This window comes from Geotrypetes seraphini, chromosome 1, assembly GCF_902459505.1.
Source record: "Geotrypetes seraphini chromosome 1, aGeoSer1.1, whole genome shotgun sequence".
NCBI classification, from domain to species: Eukaryota; Metazoa; Chordata; class Amphibia; order Gymnophiona; family Dermophiidae; genus Geotrypetes; species Geotrypetes seraphini.
The window spans coordinates 483450861-483471921 of record NC_047084.1 but is presented as its reverse complement, the minus strand read 5'-3'; the positions used below and the strand labels follow the sequence as shown (position 1 = coordinate 483471921).

General features: G+C 45.7%; 1 protein-coding gene across 1 annotated transcript in view; it reads left to right on the top strand.

The window, feature by feature from the left end:
* Nucleotides 1-21061, top strand: part of KIAA2026 (KIAA2026 ortholog) — a 126012-nt gene that overhangs the window by 37639 nt on the left and 67312 nt on the right. The window contains exon 4 of the mRNA XM_033925788.1: nt 4295-4374. Coding sequence (XP_033781679.1) covers nt 4295-4374 — 80 coding nt within the window. The remainder of the gene's footprint in view (nt 1-4294; nt 4375-21061) is intronic.

Below are 21061 nucleotides of genomic sequence, written 5' to 3'. Positions count from 1 at the left end.
AAACACAGTACCTGCTGTCCCACTTGAAGACGTTTATGCACCCAGATAAAACTGCAAGAGATGCTGCTGCACCCTCTCCAAGACAAGTCTGCTTACCCACAACAGCACTGTCTGAAAGAGAAAAAGAAGTCTCCGAAGGATCATCATCTTCACCACTTGAATATGGCCTATTCACAAAAAGTACATTCCTTCCCAACTATCCAGATCCTTGCGAATATGAGTAAACAAAGGGCCATAATTCAAAGTGTAAAGATCTGTACCCAGAGGTCCAAAATAAGCTCCCAAATTGAGGATTTTACCCAACGAAACGGAAAGGCAGCACTCATAGTCTCAACCAGATTGCAGGTAAATTAAAATTCAACAATTCTGATTTACTCGGATTTATCTTAAACCCAGACACCCCACCATAGGTAGTTAGCTCCCCAAGAATCACCGATAGCTACTGCAGGGGTTCCTGCACCGTAAACAAAATGTCTGGAAAAAGATTCACTTTGGATTCTCGATCCGCTGTCCGGACTCCCCAAATGCAAGCATTGGCACATATGTGCTGAGCCAGATGCTCTATCACCAGGACAAATAGAACAGGGGTCAAAGGGCACCCCTGCTTTGTACCTTTGAATAATACGTACCAGGGCTGAGTAACTACCATTCACCTTAATACATCCTAATGGGTTCGTATACAATACCCTAATCCATTCTCGCATCCTGGGTCCCAAACCTATATACTCTAAAACTTTAAACAAAAAGGGCCACAATACCCTGTCAAAAGTCTTTTGCGCATCGATAGACAAGAATACTGTGCCCTGTTGCAAGTGTCGAACCCTCTCCATCAAGGTAATGACCGACCACACATTATCCCCCACCTGTCGCCCAACAATGAAACCCAATTGATCTGGATGAATCGGCTGCGGGACCCAACTCATCAAACGATCTGCCAAGATCCTGGTAAATATTTTAGTATCCACACCCAATAGAGAGATCGGATGATAAGAGGCATACATCCTCGGATCTTTCCCTTCCTTATGTTTAACCGCTATACCTTCACTGTGAGTGTTTTTAACAAATTTAACTTAGAGGAGCAATTTAGTAGGCACGTATCAAAAGTTTTTTACCGTGTGGAATTCTAAAGTAGTTACAGCCTCCTCCATGTAAAATATAATAAACTTAGAAAAAAGCACTTAGCTAGTTTTTCAGGCAGTTACTCCGTGGAACAGTAAACCTCTCCGCCCCTCCTATCCACCTATGCCTCTTTCCATGAACTATTCTGCACATGTGTCGCTCGCTATCACCAGTGACTGATCTCATGTAAATTTGGTGACCCTCCACAAACCTCATTTGCATGCGTGGTTCTTTGAGAATGGCTTGTCTTTTTTGATTTTACCAGCGATATTGGAGAATCTGGCCCCTAGGCTTATGTTTTAATTACTGTTTGTCATTATCCCCATTCCATAAATTTCATTATATACTTGTGGTTCTGAACATCATGATACCCTGTCTGATAGAAATGTCAAATAGTTGTTCTGGCAGGGCCAAGAAAGAAATAGAAGCATGATGGCAGATAAAAGCCAAATGGCCCATCTACCCATCTGCAGTAACTATTATCTCTTTCTCTCTCTGAGAGATCCCACGTGCCTATCCCACACCTTCTTGAATTCAGACACAGTCTCTGTCTCCCCCCACTTCTTCCGGGAGACTGTTCCACGCATCTACCACCCTTTCTGTAAAAAAGTACAGTGGAACCTTGGTTTACAAACATAATTCATTCTAGAAGCATAGCATGCTCGTAAACCAAGTTACTCGTATATCAAAGCGAGTTTCACCATAGAAAGTAAGGAAAACTCGCTTGATTCGTTCCACCTCCCATCCCCCCCGGCCACCGGCAATGCTCCACCCCACCCCATCCCCAAAAGAACCCCCACCCCTGAGGCCACTGGTGCGCTTCCACATCCGCCCCCCCCCCGCGAACCAGCATCGCCCCCCCTCACGAACTGGCATCCCCCACCCGCCCAAACTGAAAGCTTACCCCCCAATGTGGCACTGGCACGCAGCACCAACCCACAAGAGGTGCCAGTGCCCGAAGATCATGCCTCTCCTCTGACTGGGCCTTGAGCATGATTCTCGGAGAGAACGAGAGCCAGAAGGCCTTGAGCATGCGCAGATGCTCAAGGCCCAGTCGAAGGAGAGGCACGATCTTCCGGCACCGGCACCTCCTGTGGGTTGGAGCGGTGTGCCGGTGCCACATTGGGGGGTAAGCTTTCAGTTTGGGTGGGCAGGGGATGCCAGTTCGCGTGGGGGGAGCGGGCATTCGTGAGGGAGGGTGATGCCGGTTCGTGGGGGGCGGCAGCATTTGTGGGTGGGGGGGGCAATACTGTTTAGTGGGCGGGGGGACTCACAAATCAAGTCAATGCTCGGTTTGCGAGTCACAATTTGCGAGAATGTTTTGCTCATCTTGCAAAAAACACTTGCAAACTGGTGCACTCGTAAACCGAGGTTGGACTGTATTTCCTTTGATTACTCCAGAGCCTAACTTCATCCTATGCCCTCTCATTCCAGATCTTCGGTTGAAAGAGGCTCGACTCGTACGCATTTATGCCAAAACACTAAACTGAATTTTAAAACATGTTCTCTTAAAGAGAAAAATATCATTTGGGCAACTGATATGTCAAAACAGCCAAAAAAAAAAAATCAAGCTCCTGTGTATGAAACTGCCTCTTGAACTAATATGAGCAGGCTATACAGAATTGATTATCATAATGTTAATAATATGTTTGCTCATCTGCAGGCCAAAAAAACCCCCCAAAGAAAGACTTCAGAGGCATAACAACCATACCTAGTAATCCTATATAATAAAACCCTAGCCGCGCATGCGCACTCTTATCTGCGTGCTTCCAGAGCAAATCAGGGCAGTAGAAGGCCGCGAAGCAGCGTGTTTAGAGTGCTGCGGCCGCTGCTGGAGTCAGGACGTTTGTCGGGACCGCGGGAGGGAAGGGGGGCAGCAAGGGACTAAGGGAGCCGGCTAGACTGCGGGGACGGTACGCGGCAGCCTCAACAGCGTGTAGGCAGGCGGCGCGTGAAGGAGTTTGAACAGGTGGTGGCAGTTTCGCTGGAGTTTGAGCGGTGGTGGCAGTTTCGCTCAGAGGAACGGCTGGAGGGTATGTGCCGGTGCTGCAGGTGTCCCATGCAGGTAAAAATTCTCAAAGAAGGGGGAGAGGGAAAGGGGGCTGCTTTTGGGGGAGGGGTGTGCTGGGAGGCAGACAGCTTTGCTTGGAGGGGGGAAGACAGAAGGAGGGCCACGAAGAGACAGTCGGGGAGGAACTGGAGGGGGAGAGGGAAAGGGAGCTGCTTTGGGGTGGGGTGTGCTGGGAGGCAGACAGCTTTGCTTGGGAGGGAAGACAGAAGGGGGCCACGGAGAGACAGTCAGGGAGGAACTGGAGGGGGAGAGGGAAAGGAAGCTGCTTTGGGGGGAGGGGTGTGTTGGGAGGCAGACAGCTTTGCTTGGGGGAGGGGAGACAGAAGGGGGCCACGGAGAAACAGTCAGGGAGGAACTGGAGGGGGAGAGGGAAAGGGGGCTGCTTTGGGAGAGGGGTGTGCTGGGAGGCAGACAGCTTTGCTTGGGAGGGAAGACAGAAGGGGGGCCACAGAGAGACAGTCAGGGAGGAATTGGAGGGGGAGAGGGAAAGGGGGCTGCTTTCTAGCACCCATTAATGTAATGGGCTTTAACACTAGTTAATATATAAGACATAACAGCTCTCTGTACAGTGTTCAAGCTTCTTTGCTGGTTCTCTCTCTCTTGGTTTTTTTTTTTTCTTTTTAATCATATTTGTGTTCATGTGTTGCAGTCCATTGGATTAAATGGACAGAAAGCAGAGCAGGACCATATACAGTACTTGTTTAATAAGCAAACACAGAATTATTGTTCAGTTGCCTGAGTTCTTGATTTATGCATTATTTTCTTACTGCCCTCTGCCGGTGTTACATAGTAAACATGCCTTTCGTGTACATGTAGTGTGGATGCAATAACATCTAGTAGCGGTGGATTGTCTTGCAGTGCATTTTGGGAACTGGGTTTGTTCATAGCAAAAAGAGACTATTGGAACAAGCTGACCTGCACCAAGGGTTGGATTCAATGTTGACTTTCTGAAGGGCTGAGTTCTGATTCATCTTGTTTATGTGACACACCATCAGCTATCTTTTAGTTATAATTTAACTTTCAAGGCTGTAGTAATTTGGTTTTGCAAATGAAGTATAATAAACAACATTATGCAGTGCTACTTTTTCTTTTTAATTCTACAAGGCAAAAAATCTGTATCTAAGAAAACAATTATAAAGAAGAGAAAAGCTGTCTCCAAGTCACCTGCAGTCCTGCAGTTTCAGGTAAGATAACTTTTGCTTCTTTTATCTATCTAGAGAGCTAAGCGTCTGTAGAACTGCAGCATCCGTATCAGTTGGCTTGGATGCACCTGTAAATCCTTACCTGCCTGCTTTGGTGGAAGCGGTGTCGGGAGCATTCTGTAAAACCTTGACTTTTTGCTTGCTGCTTAGTGGAGGGAAAGGGAAGAATGTGGCAAGCCTCGAAGCAGAGCCAAATTAACAGAAAAAGAGGCACTGGAAATGTCAAATCCAACCTGTAGTGACAAATGCTTTATTGACAGTTTCTACCAAGGTTAGTCCATTTAAATGATAAAACATACAAAAGTCCCTTGTTCTACGTTTTTCCTTTGTTTTCTACAGTGTTAGCCATATGGCAATTAAAAAAAAAAAAATAGAATGCAGTGGTGTGGCTAAAATTACTGCAGTGAGTGTATGGAATTATGGAGGAGGCATGTGCTTCACAGGAGAAGGAATGCAGAAATCCAGCTTTGTTTTTCTTTAGAGGAGTAAAGATGATATAAAAAATTACAGCATTGTGCTTGTGTAGGAAGTTGTACATAACGAATGGACAAAATCTATGAAGATGATAAAATAACTGAGCACATAATAATGTGTCCTTGACCCCAAAGGACCAACAATCTAAATAGCTGTATTTCTTCTTGCCACTTTTTGTTTATAATTGTATCAGTTTTTTTTAAAAGAGTTGTATTCCCGGCAGTACAGAAAACTGAATGGAGTTGGGATGGGTGGATTATCCTTTTTTGGCTTTAAACTTCTCCCTCAATATTCGCAGGGGTTGGGGCAGAGCTGGCCTGTGAATATTGAAAATTCACAAATAACTTTTGTGCTGACTCTGACCCTCCCACCTTCCCCCTGGCATCCCGGACCTTACCTGGTGGTCTAGCGGTCTTTCGGGGCAGGAGCGATCTTCCTATGCTGCCCCGTGCAGATCACTCATCCAAAATGGCTGCTGTGAGTTCCTGTAGTCTTTTGAGCATAGGAAGATCGCTCCTGCCCCAAAAAACTGCTAGACTATCAGGTAAAGTCCGGGGAGATCCGGGAGGCGGGTGGGAGGTGGGGGTGATTCTAGTTTTAGGAAATCGCAAATAATCAAAATTGTGAGTACTAAAACTGCGAATCGGGAGGGGGAAGCACAGTTCAAAAACCTGTGTGTTAATTCTGTGGGAAATTACAACAGAGTATCTGGATGAACCCAAAATTTTTTTATAGTCATTTTTGATTGTAACAAAAGAGCTCCCCAAAAAACAATAATCTAGTGTAGGTAATGGTAACACAAATAGGGAGTACTCAACACGGTTCATGTTTCTGCTAAATGTGCCTTATGCATGAGTCCAGATTTAGCCACTATGTGTAAGAAAACATAGGAGACCAAACGTGTGCGTCGCACTTTCCAACCGTCTGGGTGGTTTTGATTGCTTTCTCGCCTAGATGGCTAGAAAGTATGACAAGCATATGTTTGGTCTCCTTTGTTTTCTTATAAATAGTGGATCAATCCAGACTCCTGACTAGAGGTCTGCACGGGGATCGCGGGAATCCCGTGGGTCCCACGGGGGTCCCGCAGGAATCTCCCCCTAACCCACCGGACTCCCAAGAGGACCCCCCTCTAGCCAACGGGACTCCCACAGGGATGGAAGGCTTTGGAAGCAGGGCTCGTCCATATAATATAATGGACACGTCAGCCTTAGTAAAAGAGGGGGTTTATAAGTTAATTACCTGAACAGAAAACAAAAAAAGGGTTCCACCAAAGAGATTCCACAAGGAAAACAGCAGTACAAATACAAAAGAAACTGTGGAATTGCTGTCAGAAGTAATTGCTGCTTTTTATGGGGACGGGCAGGGATGGAGATAATTCTTTGCGGGGATGGGTGGGGATGGAGAAGATCCTGACGGGGACGGGTGGGGATGGAGAGGATCCTGGCAGGGACGGGTGGGGACGGAGAGGATCCTGGCAGGGATGGGTGGGATTTCTGTCCCCACGCAACTCTCTACTCCTGACACACAGACCATGTCTGGTCCTCCTATCTGTGTTACATTATCTGCATTGGATGATTGTTTTTTTTGTTACTACAATCAAGAATTGCTATAATAAACTTTCTTTGTGTGTGTGTTCATCCAGATACTGTGCTATAATTTCCCATAGTGTTGCGTGGTTTCCCTCTCTTTAAGTGGGGTCCGGACAGCGGATCGAGAATCCAAAGTGAGTCTTTTTTGCTGATGATATTTTGTTTACGTTGCAGGAACCCCCTGCAGTCGCTATCGGCGATTCTTGGGGTTTTTTTGCCTCTTTTTTTATGACCCATAATTCTGGCACAGAATCTGTTGTGACCATAAATTGCTTTTTGAGATATCTGTGGGCTCCAAAGTAGAGAATGACAGGGAGACAAATTTTTCCCCATCTCTGTGGGAACTCATTTTCTCGTCCTGTCCCTGCGAGTTCTTTTCCTGTCCCTGCCCCATTTCTGCAAGCTCTGTCTTCATCTGCACAAGCCTCAAACACTTTAAAATCATAAATGTTCGAGGCTTGCGCAGTTAAGACAGAGCTTACAGGGGTCACGTGATGAGCTCATCTTGATCAGATGTGTGCTGCTGGGCTCCGCGGTCCGAAGCACTTAAAACCGGCAAAGCATCCCTTTTGGCAGCATTACTGGATAACAAACAGCAGCATTTAGGGAGATACGGCAGAGCTACGAGTGGCTGGGCCACTTTTTTGACCTGCAAGGACACGGCATGCCCACTAAAACCGCCAAAACTCCCAAGGGTAAATACAGCACGCCGGAAACCAAAATGGCGGTGGTACTAGCCCTCCCATCTCCAAACCTGGGGGAATGGGCCCAAGAGATCTCGTGAATGGTTATCACAGCCTTGGAAGACCGTCTCAACATATTACAATCAGCGGTGGACGGCATAAATGAGAAATTCGATGCCCATTCCCAGAGAATCTCAGAGGCGGAGAGACGAATATCAGAGAGGGAGGATGAAGCCCAAAGAGTCCAAGCCCAGGTTGAGAACTTACAAACACAGGTGGCCATGCTCACGGACAGAGTGGAGGAACAAGAGAATCGCCAGCGCCAAAATAACCTGCAGGTGATGGGTCTCCCAGAGTTGCAGAATGATGGTGAGCTGTCCCATTTCTTCCATAAATGGCTTCCAGAACGGTAAGGCCTGGAAGCCGCAGATGTAGCGTTTGTGAGAGGGCACAAAGGCTGCGGCCGAAGTCGGGGACTAATACCAAGCCTAGAGCAGCAATAACCAGGTATATAAACTCGCAACAGAGAGAACTCATTTTGGAAGCCTATCGGAAAACAGCCTGCAATATGAAGGAAAAAGGCTGCTTTTATTTAAAGATTACTCAGCACGAGTGTCTTCTCAAAGGCGGGAAATGGCGCTAATCTGCACCTCCCTCCATAGGAGGTTCACGTTGGTTTAGCCTTCGTATATGGAGGGAGGGAAAGGTTCATACTCTTGAGGACAAGGCATTGGTGCAGTGGTTCCTGGGTCCTATTAATGCATCAGACTGCAATGAGGAGCGCCGTGATGGCCCACTTGAGTGAGCATGTCTGTGGCCCTGCATTTGCATTCTGGGTCCTTGGACTTGTTTGGTGAATTATGCTGTCTTTCAGATTCAAGTTGGAGTATAAGTTCTGGCTTCCGGTTGGTGCCAGCGAAGTTCTTTCATTGTTACCAAGGACAGAGTGGTCCGAACTCTTTGTTGTCTCATTATGGATATGCCCCAGCAGCTTGGAGGCCTGGAGAGCCTGGGGTGCACTCCGTTGCTGGCTGATACGGTGGATTCCCACTTGTCTTCATGGGACCTGAATTGCTGGCTGGGTGTGGACTGCCTGAGTGGATGATGTACTATCAGAATATGACTACGGCCTCCTGCTTCCTGTTGAGGAGGAATAAGTTCCAGCATGAGATTGCCGGATCGCGGATGCCCAGGACCCCTGACCTACTATGCTCTCTATTTTGGGAGCAGCATTTTTTCTTGTTCTTTTTTTTCCTTTGATATTTGGATTCTGAGGGCTATCCTGGGGAAGGACTCTCTGGGGTGGAGGGGGGAGAGTGTTTCAGAGGGTGTATGTATGGTATGAATGGTTCAGAGAGTGGCGGGGGGGGGGGACTGGCGTGTATGGGGAGTACAGCTATCCACATACTTGATGTATGGGTTTAGGAAATATGGGAGGAGACTTTGGAGCACAACATCTGAAAAAGAGATGTATTGGATGTGGGGGCCTAGCTGGGGGGGCCGTCCATCTGCCTACATATTTTAATAGTTCTTGTGCTTGTTTCTATGGGAATGTCTTTGAATATGGTTAAGCTTAAGGTATCTACATTAAATGTGGATGGGATCCATTCTCCCATCAAACGAAAGAAAATACTTAATTGGTTCAAGAAAGAACAGATAGATATAGTATATCTTCAAGAAACACACTTTTCAGCAGCTGAGCATGCTAAACTATGTAAGGAATGGGTGGGTGAAGTGTGCTCATCTTCCTATAATACTAGAAAGAGAGGAGTAGTGATCCTGTTTCATAAACAATTGCACTTACATATACATAAGGTCCTGCAAGATAAAGAGGGGAGATATGTGATTATATTAGGGGAACTTTGGGGACAAAAATGGTTGTTTTGTAATTTCGATGCTTCCAATGTGTATAGTCACTTTCTTTTCTGAATTGCTATCCAAGATAGCCATGTACCAAGATAGCCATGTACCAAGAATATCAGCCTATAGTGGGGGGAGACTTCAACATAATGGCAGGTCATATTGTCCATTAAAGATAAACAGGGAACTCTTTATACTCGGGAGAAGGAGATTAGGCAACAGTTTGTCCAATTCTATGAGACTCTTTATTTGCAACAATCCTTTCAAGAACAGGACAGGGATGCCTTTTTTCAAAATCTTGAGTTACCCCAACTGATGGCTGACCAGCTTGCCATGCTGAATGCCCCTATTACTAGAGGGGAGGTACAGGCTGGTAAAAAAGCCTTAAAACTTACAAAAGCACCAGGCCTGGATGGTTTTTGACCCGAATATTATAAAATATTGGTGGATCTGATTCCTCACACGTTGGGGGAGGCCTATAACGCCTTAAATTCAGGGAAGGGACTAGGGAATCTTAATATGGCCCATGTGGTCCTCTTGCCTAAACCGGGGAAAGATCTTACTCAAGTGGGCTCTTACCGCCCAATTTCCTTTCTTAATCAAGATGCCAAGCTTCTGGCTGCGATTTTGACCAAGCAATTGAATGCTTTTTTGCCCTTGCTAATACATGAAGATCAGATGGGGTTTATTCAGGGCTAGTATGCATCCATGAACCTTACTAGGGCCCTGATGGCACTATACCCTCGGAGGGGGCTGGGAGGCACATTGGCCATAGTGGGATTGGACATGGAAAAAGCATTCAATAGTATTTTGTGGCAATACTAATACTTACTTGGGTTTTGCATAAGTTTGGGTTGGATGGGTGCATTCATGAATGGATTCACAGCTTATATATCAGTCCACAGGCTAGATATTTGATGAATGGAGGACCTATGCACCCTTTCCTATTGGGAAGAGGGACCCGGCAGGGATGCCCTTTGTCTCCTCTTCTTTTTGTGGTGGCTATGGAGCCTCTAGCAATTAAAATTAAAGTTGCCCCCCCCCCCACACACACACACACCTTCAGGGTATCTGGATAGGGATACAGGGAAAGTTGTATTGATTTATTTGCGGATGATATCTTGCGATATCTGGTTAGGTCCCATATTAATCTGGTTAGGGCACTGGATACAGTGTGCTTCTTTGGTAATATTTAGAAGTTATGAGTCGACTGCGATAAATCTGAGCTCTTGCCTTTGGGCACCACTAACGGGGAGGCATGGCATGCAAACCTTTGCAGCCCCCCGGTTCGTACACCGATGCGGTATCTCAGCGTTTAACTGAGTCCTAACTTTCCACTTATGTATCGATGCAATGTTAGGTGCCACATCAACCAAATCAAGGACCTCTGTGCCAAGAGAGAGCTACCCCTGGGTGTGTTATGTAGGGTTGCCTTGACTAAAATGGTGCTCTTGCCAAAGCTCTTGTATCCCTTGCAGATTCTCTCCATTTGGATCACCAAGAGATGAGAAGTGGAGAGAGCTATCACTGGGTGTGATAGCTCCAAATGTAAATGATCCCCCAGGTACCCTTATTCATCACTTCTTGGAATGCCCCACTACAGGTCTCTGGTTGCAAGTCTTTCCCTTCATGGAAAGGTTAGTGAAATGTGCTATCCCGTGGGACTATGGTCTGCTATTGCTAAGGGATCAGCGGGGGCTGCTGCGCGTGGGGTTCTCATTCCCTAAGCGGAAAGTTATTTACATGGCTGTCTTGGTAGTTAAAAAGCTTTTATTGCAATATTAGATATCGGACCGGGTGGCCTTCTTTCCCCACTGGCTTAATCGGATCACAGAGGTGGCACGCTATGAGATAAGGAGGACTCCCACGGAGGGGAGGGTAGAACATATGTGTTATGTGGCTCTTTGGAGAGATATCCTGTTACTCTGTCCTAGTGACCTGCACACGCAGAATTAGGCCTTCATGATTTTCTTGGGTCTTAGAGGGTTGTCCTGAATTGGATAACTGGGTGGTTGAGTGAATGGGGTGGTGTGAGTGGGGAGTGTATGTTGTGTACTGGGTGGTGCGTCTGAAGAATGTTTAGTAGGACTGAATGTGTGAGGGTATAATACAGAAAATTGTTGATTGCAACGGGATTGTAGTTTGTTGAAGTTTGCTCTAGTTTTGTACGAGGTGATTCTTTCTTCACACCTTTTCTTATCTGTATAGTGAAACTCTTAACTATATTGTTTGATGGATGTACTAATAAACACAATAAAAAAAGACAGAGCTTACAGGAATGGGACAGCGACAAAACTCACAGAGACGGGACAGGGAAATTGAGTTCTTGCGGGAATGGGGACAAATTTGTTCTGTGTCATTCTCTACTCCAGACATTTGAATTAACAGGTCTCAGCTTTGTTATTGTTAAATCTTCCTGCTGACATGACAGACAATTCTGTAAGTGGCACCTATTCTAATAACAGCATCTAGGTATCTGGAATCTGTTATAGAATGCTAGCATAAACCCAGATAAGCATGCTTAAATATAGATATGCCCATATATGCCAGGTCAATGGCAGTATAAATGGATGTGCCTAAGTGTGGCATGCAGCTTACATAACTTATAATATTCTGTAAGTTGCATACATAAATAGCAGCCCTTGCAATATTCCACTTAGTTCCATGCTAGAGTACTCATACTCCCTATAGGATAGCACTTACATGCCAAGTCAGATTTCTGCTTATGTTTGTAAGTGCACATACTCGGTTATAGAATTTCTTTTGAATTTTTAGTTGTGTGTGCTCATATTACATTTTTCATACATAGTTCATCAATTTAATGGATCCTTTTCTGAAAGGAAATATTGAAGAGAAAAAAAAATCTGGTTGCTAAAAGACTAAAGTATATATGGACTTTCTCCTTGCCATGGTTTTGAATTCTCTGCTACAGCAATTTGTGAAAAGCCCTTGTTCAGTTTGTTTGCTTTGTGTGTCATGCTGTTCAGTGCTGGTCTAAATCTTACAGTAAGTCTCTTCCTGTTTACACCTTTTCTTTTGGGATGAAAATATAATCAGTGCAACATCAATTTAGTGCTCTATTCTTGCAAATGCTAGTAAGAAATTAAAGCACCTTCTGTTTGTCATTTACAGCAGAGGTTCCCAACATGTGGTGTAGTGTGATATTGTATCATGCTACAGTGGTACGCATACCCCAGGGGGTACACAGTCCACTAGTAAGAGGTACATGGTATGAGCAGCCCTCCCATCCAAACCAGCACCACCTCTCCCATTCTGTACCTCTCCCCCATCCTAATTTACCTGGATCACTATCAATAATGGCAGCCATTAGTTCATACCTGCTGCTGTGCCCTGCCTCCTCTTTGCAACTTCCTGTTTCTTCAGAGATGGGGCACAGCCTAGCAAAGGTCCACATGCTGCCTGTATGAATTGCTGGGCTGCCGCTATCAGCAGTGATCCAGGTAAATGAGGCTGGACAGCACAGTGGGGGATAAAATACAGTGCTGCTGGTGGATGGGAGGAGTGAGATGGGGGTGCTGCTGGCTCTGGGGACAAGAGAGGGAAGGGGGCTGCTTCTGGCCCTGAGGACAGGAGAAGGAATGGAGGTGCTGCTGGCCCTGGGGACAGGAGAGGGAAGGGTAGTGCTGCTGGCCCTGGGGATAGGAGAGGGAAGGGGGGTGCTGCTGGCCCTAGGGAGCATAGGTGCTGCTATTCTGTGCAGGGGGATGAGAGAGAAGGGTGCTGATGGATTTGTAGAGAGAGAGGTACCTTGCTGCTGGCTCTGAGTGCAGAAGAGGGAGGGATACTGCTGGACCTGGGAGGAGGATGAGAGGGAGAGGTGCTTCTTCACCTAAGTGGGAAGTTGAGATGGAAAGGTGCTGCTGGAGCTGTGGAGGGGATGAGAGGGAGAGATGCTGCTGGACCTAGAAGGGGAGGTGAGATGAGAGAGAGAGGTGCTTGTGGATCTGGGAGGGGTGAGAAGAAGAATGTTGCTGTACCCAGGGAGGAAAATGAGAGGTGCTGGTGGACCTAGGTGGGGGGAGTTGAGAGGGAGAGGTACATTTGCTGCTGGATCTAGAGGAGAGGAGCAAAATATGCTGCTGCATCAGGGGCTTTGGAGAGGGAAAGATGCTGCTGCTGCATCTGGGGGCTTAGAGAGGGAAAGATGCTGCTGCGTCTGGGGGCATGGAAAAGGAAAGGTACTGCTGAACTGAGGAGGAGAAAGAGAGAGAGAGAGATTGGATTGAGGGGCAGTGGAGAAGGCGAAAGAGACTGGATTGAGGGAAGAGAGGGGGAGCAAGAAATGGAGAGAGATTAGCCCTAGGGTGTGGGTTGGGGTCAGAAGGGTAGAAAGAGGGGAGCGGGAGGGGCACAGAGAAGATGCTAGGAATGGAGGGAGCATAGGGGCAGGGTACAGAGGGGATGTGGACACAGGGACAATATTGATCAAAGGGAGAAAGATAGGGACTAAGATGGCAGATGCTAAATATGGGGGAGGAAAAGAACAAAGAGAGAGAAGCAGCTGGACAGGACAGATAGGCTTTACAGGTTTATTCACTTCATATACTGCTGTTTCATTCTATAGCTAAATTCAGCAGTTTACAACAAAAAAGTAAACCACCTCAAAGAGTACCCAAATAAGAATCCAGTAAAATCCTTTAAAAAACATTGACATATCCCTGTTCTCTCTGTACCTGCAGGAGGTAAGGAGTGGCTTAGTGGTAGAGCTGCTGCCTCTTCACCCAGAGGTTGTGGGATCAAATTACAGCATTGCTCCTTGTGACCATAGGCAAGTCATTTAATTCTCCATTGCCCACCGCTTGAATGTGTAACCACAAAAAGACGGTATACAAGTCCTAATCATTTTCCTTTCCTCTTCCCCTACTCCAAAGCTATTTGTCCTATAATGAGGTCCTTGCTGAAACAAGCAGACTTTTAAACATTTTCTAAACCTGGGTACGGATAATTCTTCCCTTAGGTCTTTTGAAAGAGATTTCCACATTATGGGAGCAACATACTGTAAAAGAAGGTATTTTTTCATGTGCACTCAGATTTGCTTTTGCGTCTTTGACTGCTGGTACTTGAAGGGAGAAGCCTGACTTGAATGTACCGTATTTTCACGCATATAACGCGCGCGTTATACACGGTTTTTACAAACCGTGCATAACCTTGCGTGTTATACGCATGAACGCGTTTTACAAAATTTTTTTTACATAGTTCCCCCCCCCGATGTCCGATTCACCCCCCGCAGGACCGCTCGCACCCCCCACCCCGAAGAACCGCTCGCACGCACCCGCACCCCCACCCCGAAGGACCGCTCGCACGCACTCCCACCCGCACCCCCACCCTGAAGGACCGCTCGCACCCCCACAGCCTCCCGACCCACCCCTCATCATGTAGAAGCTCCTACCGGTGTCCTGCTGCTTCCTCTTGGCGGTCCCGGCCCTTCTGTGAGCCCTGCGTCTGCGCTGCTTCGTCTTCCGGCGGTCCCGCCCTTTCTCTGACGTCTGACGTCAGAGAAAGGGCGGGACCGCCGGAAGACGAAGCAGCGCAGGCGCAGGGCTCACAGAAGGGCCGGGACCGCCAAGAGGAAACAGCAGGACACCGGTAGGAGCTTCTACATGATGAGGGGTGGGTCGGGAGGCTGTGGGGGTGCGAGCGGTCCTTCAGGGTGGGGGTGCGGGTGGGAGTGCGTGCGTGCGGTCCTTCGGGGTGGGGGTGCGAGCAGTCCTGCGGGGGAGGGGGGTGAATCGGACGTCGGGGGGGCATCAGGCTTTCAGGGTGGGGACAGGACTTCAAGGGGGAGAGGAGAGTCGGGGCGGGGGAAAGGAGAGTCGGGGCGGGCGAAAGGAGAATCGAGCGGCGACGGGAGAGTCGGGGCAGCATGCGCAGTATATAAATTTTTTTTTACATATATGTCGGTTTCCCGCGCGCTATACCCATGTGCGCGTTTTACACGTGTGCGCATTTTACACGGGTGCGCGTTATCTACGTGAAAATACGGTAATTCCCATGAGGGCTCATAAGGTTTGATCAACCTATGCAGTGTAATCGGTTGGCCCAAATGTAGAACTTTAAATACTATTACCAGAATTTTAAATCTGATCTAGTAACAAACTGATAACCAATGGCTATGTATCAGCAGTGGGGTGACATGATCATACCAACCACTTCCATTAATTAACCAGGTGGCTAAATTCTAAAGGGTTTGTAATGAAGTCAAGTTTCTCCTCATAATTCCAGAAAGCAATGCATTGACATAATCCAGTTTAGACATAAACAATGAGTGTACCAACACCAAGAATGAGGCTTTATTAATCCTCTTAACTGCATGCAACTTCCGTAAAATTGCAAAACCCTGCTTCACAATAATTAATATGATCATCAGTGGTTAATGTGGGCTTCTATTAGAACTCCAAGATATTTGAATGCTAGAACCACAGGCAGCATTTATCCCAACAAACCAAGGTCTTTTCCAAGCTCAGTGACATATGATGATCTTTCATTCAGTCCTCAACCTCTGAGATAAGGTCTACCTGTGGTCTCCAGGTAAGGCAAATCAAAAGTAAGTAATCCACATGCATAAATGCACTTAAATCAAATGACTTGGATCAAAAACAGTAAAGAATGAACAAAAAACACTAAACAAGATCAGTGAAGTTTTATGTCTAATGACAAACGGGCATTGGCTAAGAAAGTGATATCGTGGAGCAACTCGTCGTCCATAAGATCCAAGGGGGCTTCCAGATGTACAAAACGACTATGCAGTGAACCTTTTTGCGAATGGGGCTCCAGAGCAGATGGCTGGTGACTGCACCCACGCTCATGAGGGTTCATCGCAAAAACAGCTGCAATTTTAACAGGACTTGCACCAACTGGCAGAGGGTTGCCTTCTCCAATGAGTCACATTTTGAGCTCCATCAAATGAATGGATGTTGACTTGTCAGGTATGAAACCGCCGAGAATAAACACCCAGCAATGTTGGACGTACACAAGCTGGTAGTAGCAGCGTTATGGTCTGGGGAATGTTTTCTTGGGGTGGTCTGGGTCCCTTGATACCGCTGGAAGGCGCACTCAACAGATATAAGTATCTCTCCATCCTTGCCAATCAAGTACATCCGTACATTGTGACCAGTCAAGCTCTGTGCCTGCTGTGGTCCCTGTAATTTTCCTAGTGTCCACCAGGGGAGCCCAAGAGAGTCCCAGGGGAGAGCAGGCTCAGCTAGGACAGGGTATGGCTCTCGCACTAAAAAGGGATAAAGAAAATCCAACGTAGTCTGCAGAAAACAACGAACAGACTGCAGATAATATACAAGATGCAGGCGATGTTTATTAATAAATGCAGTAACATATACAACCTTATAGCCAACCAAGGGACCCGACACGGTCCGTGTTTCGGATAACACACCTTCCTCAGGGGTCCATGGTGGTTAAGGTATAAAGCAAACTGCATAAAAGATAACAAACTTCGTGTATGCGCTCTGCTTCCTGGAGCTACAGCCGTGCTACACAGGATTTGCCCTGAAGTTTTCTATTCTGAAATTGAATTTTGCTTTTTGCCTTGGCACATTCTGACAAATAAAACTAAGTTGAGAATTTTTGCGGCAAGATTTTGGTGTTTTGTATTCCTTAACACTATCAGACCTGTAGGGCTGTCTCCGTCCTGAGAAGCGTGTTTGGATCAGTTTTGCCTGTGCTCACGTGGGGTGCTATTGTCCAGATCCTTGAGACCCCGGTGGCTACAACATGTTTACAGCCTTCCCTATGGCTAATGGGATCTTTCAACGGGACAATGCAACATATTATACCACCAGAATTGTTCGTGAGTGGTACGCAGAGCATGACCAAGACTTCCAGCTACTTCCCTGGCCTCCAAATTCCCAAGGCCTTAACCCAATTGAGTATATTTGGGACCACCTTGACTGACATGTTTTATGACTGGATCCACCACTATGCACCTATCAGCAGCTTTCAGACACACTGCAGTTTGTATGGCTCCAGATACCTCTAGCGACCATACAGCATCTTATTGAGTCACTCCCACGGCATCTGTCTTCCATCTGTGCTGCCAGATGCGGTTATTCTGGATATTAGCAGGTGGTCATAATAATGTGAATCGACCATGTAGATACAAAATGCTGTGAAATTTGAGAGAGAGAGATCAGAGGCCCATGTAAGATAGGAGTAATATATAGAGTAACATAAAATAATATAGAAGCTTTAACTTCAAAAGAAACATTGAAAAACTAAGGAGCCTAGTTTATTATAGCATTCTTTAAAGGTTATCTGTTAACTTTTTTCCCCCAAGGTTCAGTGGTTCTGCATCTTGGAGCAAACATTTCCATTCCCCAATTAGCTTGGTAGGCTGTGCACACTTGTTCTTCTGTTGTGAAAGAGTCTTTTACAGAGAAAAAAATATATATACAATGGAACCTTGGTTTTCGAGCATAGTTTGTTCCAGAAGCATGCTAGTAAACCAAATTGCTCGTATATCAAAGCGAGAATCTCTGAGAGAGCGAGAGCCAGAAGGCCTTGAGCGTGCACAGATGTTCACCGGCATGTCTTGTGGGCTGCGTGCTGGTGCCAGATGGGGTAAGGCTTCTGTTTGGGCGGGCAGGGGATGCCGGGACGAGCGGGGAGGGAGGGTGTTCGTGGGCGGGGGGAGCAATGCTCGCAAATCGAGTCAACGCTCAGTTTGCGAGTCACGATTTGGAAGAATGTTTTGCTCGTCTTGCAAAACACTCACAAACCGCATTACTTGCAAACCGAGGTTTGACTGTATATTAGAAATGTTGCTCAGGCAAAATTTAAAAAATCAATCTTTGTTTTAATATCTTCCACAGTAACGAGAACTTCCTTAGTTCATATAATCAAAAATAATTTTTTTCTCTTGTTTATATATGTGAGGAAAGGGGATTAATCTGTTCACTGAATCTTTTAGAGATTTTTCTATTGCCTCTGATGTCATGGCAATAGGGAGGTTGTCATGCACACTGTGTGGACTCCTCTCACTGCCAAGAGCAGAGAGCCACTATTAGAGCAGAGAGCTACAATTGTCAGCAAACTGGGTGACCAATTTTTGTAGTATTGCAAGATCTTCACAGGCATTGCTCAGTAGGTCCTCTGCCGAACTCAGCCATTGTTTCCAGCTCTGCGACTCATCTGTTAAAGTTCCCAACAGACTGGGTAAGTCCTATTAATTTCTGTTTAATATCAGAGAGACTACTATCTAATGCTGTAACTACAATTTCTTTAATGTGTCTCAGTAAATTCTCTTGGAGCTCATCTTCCAGTTCTGGCTGAGGCAGGCCTCACATTCTTTGTCCTTTTTCCCAGTCTTTGCCACCATAGTTGTCAATTTATTTAAATATCTGCCCATGCAATGCTGAGGGAATATAAATATGTTTTGAGGCCTCTTTTTTAATGCACTGTAAATCGTCCGATGAGCCTGGAAAATAGTGAGGGCTCTGGGAGCCAAGTAAAAACCCTGCTATTTAGCTCATTGCATTACCTATAGGGAAATAATTTTAAAACCAATAGGAGGAAATATATTTTCACTCAAAGAATAGTTGAGCTCTGGAACTCGTTGCCAGAGGATATGATAACAGCAGTTAATGTAGTTGGGCTTAAAAAAAGTTTGAACAAGTTCCTGGAGGAAAAATCCATAGTCTGCTATTGAGACATACATGAGGGAAGCCACTGCTTGCCCTTGGATCGGTAGCATGGTACATGGTTTCTGCCAGGTACTTGTGACCTGGATTGACCACTGTGGAAACGGAATTCTGGGCTAGATGGACCATTGGTCTGACCCAGTATGGCTATTATTATATTCTTATGTATTTGTTATATACTGTATGTTGCCTAGTTAGTTAACTGTTTAACAATAAAATATCCATTTCCAGTGTTCTCCCCAGAAATTTTTTCCAGCCGGGTGGCATGAAAAAGTAGCCGGGTGGGGCGGGACAGGGAAATTTGATGGTGGGGAAAATTAAGGACTCCTTTTACTAAGCTGCAATAGTGTTTTTAGCGCGTGCAGAATTGCCACGCTACACGGCTAGAACTAACACCAGCTCAATGTTGGTGTTAGTGTTTAGCATGTGCGGCAATTCTGCGCGAGCTAAGCGCGCGGTAAAACCGCTATCGCAGCTCAGTAAAAGGAGCCCTAAATGTATACTATTTGTATTAGTTAATTATTATTAGTTATTTTCCAATGCTCAATATGACTTAAGGTTTGACACTTGTTCCATAATTTTGTATTAAATTTAAGAAGTATTCAATTCTAGAAGTGAATAATTAGATATTTGCCCTCTTTTAAATGGTATAGAGCAGCGTTTCTCAAACTTTTTTAACGCTGGCACACTAAACGGAGCAAATGTTTTTTGTGGCACACTAAATGCAGCAAATGTTTTTCATGGCTGGAAAAAATTTCTGTTGCCGTTAGTTTTCAAGGTCCAATCACGTCAAAGACTGATGCTTATCTGGGCAGTTGTATAATAAAAAGAATGGATAAGATAACATGAGAAGTGAAATTGTCATGAATCAGAGGGATACATACCCTGTAGGTCCTAAAAGCAGGCTTGTGGATTAGATATAAACTATGAAGGCAGTGGTGTACTTAGCATATGTGACACCCGAGGCCCATCATTTTTTTACACCCCCCCCATCTGTATGAAAAACATGATTTTTAGTAAGAATCCACATAGGTCACACAAGAGTGTACCTAGGAAAAGGCAGCATCTTGCATATTGCAGTGAGCAGTATATCAATACACCCATTGTAAAACTAAACAAGCCAGACTAGTACAGATCAATCCTGCACAGTCAATCCTAACTGAAAACCATGCCTTTCGAACACACCTTCGCCTAGTATGGAATATGTAATCACAAACTAACCCATCTCCCTTTTACAAATCTGTAATGTGGTTTTTAGCCATGGTGGTAACAGTTCAGACTCTCATAGAATTCTGAGAAATTACCATCATGGCTAGTGCTAAAAAAAAAAGCTCTACAGTTTTGTAAAAGGGGGGATAAAATAGAAAAATGTAGACAAAGGTTAAATTGAACTACCAAGAAGCTGGACTCTGCAAGGAGACAAGATGGCGACGGGAGTGGACGCGTGAATCCAAGCTCCCGCTCTGGCAGTAAAATTTACCTTCGGTAACGTTTTCTTCAAAGTTTTTGGATGCCTAAGAGGAGGGGACGGCAGAGGGATATCCCTCATTCCTTGGCCGCGACTTCGACTCCGCGTCAAACTGCGATAACAACATTCGCAGTCCCGATGGCGTCGGGCGGATCCGCAGCTGAGCTCCAGGAGCAGCTCAGCATGGACGGCGATGCGTCGCTGAGCCCCTTGGGACCTGACCCTCCTCCTCCCCCGAGTAGTGCAACGGAGCTGTTACTTCCTGTTGAGGGATTTCGGCAGCAGCCGACTCAGGAGATGACCCTGTTGCAGGCAAACTCGGAGACAAGACCAGGAGAGGGAGGAGGAACACTGCAGGCAAGCGGTGGTGAGAGTGGGGGAGGTGAAACCCGGGAAGGAGAGCGGGAACCCGGGTTACCTCATCTCAAGCCGCTTGTGAAACCGGCGATGGTTACACTTGATTCATTGTGGGGAGCAATTGAAAATCTTCAAACTGTATGTATTGGATTTATTTCCTTGATGGTTGAAGTTTCTACTAAAGTTAATAAATTGGAAATTGTTTCTTGTGATCAAGCGAAACAAATAGGAGACATTGAAAAATCTATAACTGAGATTAAATCTTTAAATAACCAGAATGCAAAGGACAAAGTTTTCTTCTCCGTAAAATTGAAAACTTGGAAAACCAAAACAGGAGTTTAAATTTGAGGATTTTAAATTTTCCTATGTCTAAATTTAAAACTCCTAGGGAATTATTCAAGGACTTCCTGGTTTCCATATTAAAAATTACGGAAATGAATATTCCACCTTTGCAGAAGATTTATTATTTAAAAAGGACAATAAAGGAGTCTGATACAACTACTGAACAAGACTTAACAACTCTTTTGGAATCATCAAATCTTGAATTGTCCGGACGAGCTACATTGA